The 5,654-nt window shown below is 35.5% G+C and overlaps 1 protein-coding gene across 5 annotated transcripts; it reads right to left on the reverse strand.

Moving 5' to 3' along the window:
- On the reverse strand, positions 1 to 4,853 carry LOC141671573 (protein NRT1/ PTR FAMILY 1.2-like). Of its 5 annotated transcripts, none has more exons than XR_012555179.1 (5): positions 4,460 to 4,853; positions 3,766 to 4,316; positions 2,250 to 2,391; positions 1,201 to 1,318; positions 1 to 1,005 (listed from the first exon to the last, which is right to left on the reverse strand). XR_012555179.1 is itself a non-coding variant. In XM_074477853.1 (4 exons), exons 1-4 carry the CDS (start codon positions 4,670 to 4,672, stop codon positions 2,120 to 2,122), a joined length of 915 nt encoding a protein of 304 aa, XP_074333954.1. In that variant the 5' UTR covers positions 4,673 to 4,853; the 3' UTR covers positions 1,992 to 2,119. The 5 variants fall into 5 exon arrangements, 2 of the variants coding, with proteins under 2 accessions (XP_074333953.1, XP_074333954.1); XR_012555177.1 differs by having other exon boundaries at positions 7 to 1,005; positions 1,488 to 2,391; XR_012555178.1 differs by having other exon boundaries at positions 633 to 1,005; positions 1,201 to 2,373.
- Positions 4,854 to 5,654: the final 801 nt, after the last annotated feature.

The raw sequence follows: 5,654 nt of genomic DNA on the forward strand, positions 1-5,654 counted from the left end.
TCAATAATTGAGAAATATTTATAAAAAATCTGAATAATGTTCATAATAATCCAATATATTAAAAATTAATTTTTTTTAAAACGAACCGAGCCGAGCTCGAGCCGTACCGGGTCGAGGTGAAGATGTCAAAATCTCGGCTCGAGTTCGTTTTCTTAATGAACACATGAAAATAATTCTAGACTTGTTACTGTCATGGTAGAACAGTAACATCAAAGGTAGGAAACTCTGAATAGAAAAACTCATATTACCCGTTGTTCCAAAAATCGGTCTAGGCGGGCGCCTAGGCGTTAAGCGGTGGTAAAACGCCCCGACCCGGACCTAGGCGTTGATTTAGGCGTTTTTTCTAAAAATCGGGTCAAAATCGGTATTAGACGGGCTAAACGGTCAAAAATCGGTCCTAGACGGTCGAGGCGGAAAATAATTAAAAAAACATTTTTTTATGTTTTTATAATTTTAATTCATTAATTTCCTAATTTCACACAATATCATGTCAATTTCTAATATAAAGTATTGGTAAAAAATAACTGGTAATCTAATATATTTATTTTCTCACTTAAAATATAAAAATGATATATTGTAATTGGTTTAAAAGTGTGAATTAAAAAATATTTAATATTGTAAACTCAATAATTAGTATATAACAAATGCCAAATGTCGAGATATTGTTTAATACCATTCTTTTTTTTTCAAACAAATATTTTACATATTGATCATTATATAATTATAAAAATTATAAATAATATTTATATTCTTCCGATTAATATTCCGATTAATCGATCCGATTAATTTCCGACTTACCGATTAATCTATCGAAGGTACCCTCACCGTCCTGGCACACCTAGCGATTTCTGTAACATTCACGAATGGAATTGGGAAAGCCAACAGAAAGATTCGATTCTGACTTCGTAGAGCCGGTGCTGCTTTTGAATGACTTTCTAGTCAGATCGTTCCTGCGTTTCGGATATGATATTACCTTACAGAGTTCATAGCCTTTCCATCTTCTTCCTGAGGAAACAAAGGCCAAGAAAGATGAAAAAGATATATAACCTCTATAAAAACTGTGAAATTTAATTGCAGACATCTTTATCTCCTTGAGAACAGAGGATCAGAGAGTTTAGGTTTAGTCTTTGAGTGAATAGAACATCAAGTAAGCTAAGGTTAATCTCTTCATAAGAAAACAAAATGTTTCAGAACACAGACCACGTCAAAATATGCACATTCGAACTTCACACCAAGGCCACGAAAAGTACGTAGTCTACTTTGAGCATCAGGCTGAACAGAAGATGAAAATTGTTGCAAGTTGTTCAGAGGATTTTCACTGCAAAGATGTCACTTTAACATAAGTTGAATGTACTCAAGCAAAGTACATGAAGGCAACAGAAGCAAAAGATTCACCGGCATCAATCTTCTAATATCAGATAAATTTCTGAATTAACCAAATACCTAAAAAAAGGGAGCAAAATAGAATACAGGGAATAATTAGCCACCTAACTACACGAGCTACGACCTATTTCATCTTCTTCCTGAGAAGCCTTCACTGCAGCTGATTGACAAGGACCATAAGCCCAACTACAAAGAAGGTAATACAACATGTTGACAACACATATGCAGGCAATCACCAAATAGAAATAATCATAATGTCCTTGGTTTATATCGCTTGATATCCAACTCGGCTTCCCTCCTTTTCTTGTGACCTGATCGATTACATTCACCATAGAGGTTGATACCAAGCCTCCAATAGATGATGATAAGTCACGCAGAGTGGAAGCTATGCTTGACATGCTTTTAGGAAACTCCGAATAGAAGAACTCATATTGCCCTACAGAGTTCACAGCCTCTCCAATGCCAATCAAACAGAATGGTAGTATAAGCCACAGTGCTGACATGTTCACTACAACTCCTGGATTGTCTGAAAATCCTTGTTCAAATGCAATCCCTCTTCTGATATATTCTATGAATGCTAAGATAACCATAAATGCGATAGATAAAAATATTCCAATCCCTATTTTCAGTTTTGAGGTGGAATTAAAAGGTTTTCCTGTTATTCTTGGTGCTAATGGAACAATAATGCGGTCATAAAGAACAATAGCTGACATCCCGGAGATGAAACAAACAACGTTCAAGGATGCTGCAGGGAATTCAAAACTTGAGGTGATGTGTCGATCCATGGACATTATCTGGACTATCAGTATACTACCTTGATTTACACTTACAGACAATAAGACTCCTGTTAACCACAAGGGAATCACCTTTAGTATGGCTTTTGATTCCTCGACTTGATCTACTGTACACAGACTCCATGAGTCCTGAGTTTCACCGTTTGCATTACAACAAATTTCACGATCTTTAACAATACAGGCTTTGTTGAGAAACCTGAGTATAGCATTAAATCTAGAAAATCAAAGGAAGAAAGATGAAGAAAACAATTGCAACTAGAAAAACTGGGAATATTTTTGCAAACTTTTTTCCCTTGCCTGATATTTTCCAAAAAAAATTATCTTACTTCAAACAAACGAGAGACATCAGGTTTAGTCTTTGAGAGTATATTACATTCAAGGTTTATTCTTTTCATTTAGAAACACAAAATTTCAGAATACTTATCATGTCCAATATGTTGTGAATCTCACTAACAAGTATAGCAACATAGAGGCAAGTGTATAAAGAATTTAACAAGTTTAGGCCAAGACCACAGTTAACAAAACAAAACATGCAGGTAAACAAAATCAGTAACTGAAATAACGTAGAGAGAAAGAAAGATGTACCCGAAACCATAGCTTTCAACAGTGACTGAAATAAAGGTTTACAGATACAAAACGCCAAGAAAATGATTACAGCTGAGTCACCAGGCCTTGCTCGAAGTCCTGGCTGCTCTTGAAGAGATTATTGCCCCCTACCTGCTGCGTTTGGGATGTGCGCAATATCTCCACCAGGATAAAACAGCTCGGAGTTTTTGTTAACAGCAGCAACAAAACCTCCACTTCGACCAGCACCTCAGTCGCCGGAAAATATCAGCACTTCAGTTCTTGTGGGAGAGAAATGCAGAGAGGTTGAAGAGAAGAGATGAGAATGTAGTGTGTTGTATCTATTATTCATTCAGTTTAGCCTCTATTTATAGGAGAGGAAAAATGAAACTGTCAACACACTTAATGTCTGAATTAAACTGCTTCATTAATAAAAAATAAAAACTGATCAGATTTTGAATTCATTAATGAAAAAATCAAAACTGATCAGCTTTTGAATTTAAATTATTTGTAACAGCTTTTCACATTAACACCCACATTATTATCAGAACTTAAGTTAAGTTCTGATTTAACTCATCAGTACTTAAGTTCTGATTCTGATATCCGCCCAGGTCGCATCGCGAGACGCCGAGACGTCTCGCGAGACATTCGCCCAAATCGCCCTTCGACCCGGTGCGTGGCGGGGCGGGCGCGCGCGTGAAGCACACAACAACACAATGGACCATCACACACCTTAATAGTTGTATACTACTCATGTGGGTAATACCATATAAAGCACACAACCCCCTTTATTTATTTCAATGTGGGACAAACATTCTCAAATTTTCCAAGTTTTTCCAAGCTACTTTCAACTCTCATTTCATATGGATTTCATTAAGAAAATTCTTAAAACCATACATGAAAATTTAAGTTCAAATATCATTGAACAATTTCCAATCATTAGATTTTAGGATTAACATCAAGAACATAATTAAATTAAGCTCTAAAATCCTAATTTTCTAACACAATAAACATCAAAACTTACCTCAGTTTCTCGCTTGGGACAACAAATGCTGATTCCTTTTTATGATGGTAGATCTTATTTTCGAGTGAGGCAGATGTAAAATGTCTGTTTTTGTAGGAAGCTGTAATCACTTGAAAAAAGCTAGTGAGGAAGCTCGATCTATCTTTTGATCTGACGTAAAATGATGAAGCCGAAAAGTATAACACAGCTCCCAAAAACATGAACACGGCAGGAATTCCATAACCAACTTGCCAACCCAAGTGTTCTTGAATGTAGGCAACAATTGTAAAAGAAATGATAATTGCAATTAAAGAAGAAGTGTAGAACCATCCAATGTAACTTTCTAAAGCAGCCTTACTTTCTTTCTTGTTGTATCTCTCGACAAATTGATCTGCACCAAATGCCATGGAAGCTGTTCGGATTCCTCCAGCACCAATTGCTATTAGTCCGAGAGTAAAGCACAAGAAAATCACTTGAAAAATTGTGGAGGAGTTGCATTGTGTTGTAGAATCACCACAGGGTGGAGGTCTTGCTTGTGGAATAACAGTTGTTAGCCATAACAAAATCGTTCCCTAAAAAGTAAAACCAGTCATGTAGATAAATGTCTAGCAACCAAGTTTCTAAGGCATAAGTCAACAAATTTGGACTAACAAAATCCATTTTTTTTGCACAGTATATCTCTGTACGAGTATGTACACTCTGACAAAAAAAATACCAGAAGGCCAACGATGGATCCAAAGGCGATCATTGTGTAGCGACCGACAGTAGAATCAGCAACAAAAGCGCCAAGAACAGGCAAGAAATTGCCGGCTGCTGTCCATAAAGTGATAATATTTGTGCCAGTGACCAAGTCCATATGGTACTTCCTCTCCAAATACAACATCATGTTTGCACTCAGACCAGACGTTGCTGCCTTCTCCAATATCATGTTTGCACTCAGAGTTCTTTGGCTTGTTGCTCTCCAGAAGTGGTTCTGTTTTCTCCATTTTTTTCAGCTGAATGGTTAGATTAATTTCTCTGAATGTTTTTAAGGGACTGCTGAACAATATATGAGGGAAGCTGTCACACTGACACAATCTAGTGAGGACTTGGATAGATCTTTTTTTTAAATTTACACAATCCAGAAGAGGTTCTTCTTTTTTCTCCATCTTTTTATACAATGTATATTAATTTATTTTCAAATTTTTCTTTTTTAAATAAAAATTTAATTTTTATTTAGATTTTTTTTTAAAAAAAAAAGTTAAATGACTATTTGACGCTTAAAGTATATATCGTTATACTCATCTTCCCCAAATATTTGAACTCTTATCTTTTAGCGCCCAAAGTATGAGATTTCGTACCCGTTAGTCATTTTTACCATTACCAATATAAATCGGATGGGAAAAATATATATTTACCCTCCGAGCTATATCGTTATGGGCCAAAAAAAAATTTGGCTAAGGTAAATATAATACCCATCGGGGACAAATGTTTGAACTCGTACTTTTTAACACCCAAGATACGAGATTTCGTACTCTTTAGCCTTTTTACCGTTCCCGGTATAAATTAGAGAGGAAAAATGACATTTACCCTCTTCCGAGTTGTACCATTATGGGTTAAAAGGTATATTTCTTATATCTTGAGAGTTAAAAGTTACACCATAATATATTTTAAGGGTTAATAGATTTTAAAAATATGTAACAAATGTACTTTTTCACTCTCAAAGTATGATAAATACTATATCTTTTGACCCATAACGGTAGAACTCGGAAAATAATTGTCTTTTTTGCCCATCCAATTTATACCGATAACAGTAAAAGGGGATAAAGGGTAAAAAATTTCGTGCCTTGGAAATTATTTCCTATTACTGTATACGTGGGTCAAAGGTCATTTAGCCATTTACATGTTTGTTTGATGGTGAAATGCATCGG

Source organism: Apium graveolens, chromosome 7, assembly GCF_009905375.1.
Source record: "Apium graveolens cultivar Ventura chromosome 7, ASM990537v1, whole genome shotgun sequence".
NCBI lineage: Eukaryota > Viridiplantae > Streptophyta > Magnoliopsida > Apiales > Apiaceae > Apium > Apium graveolens.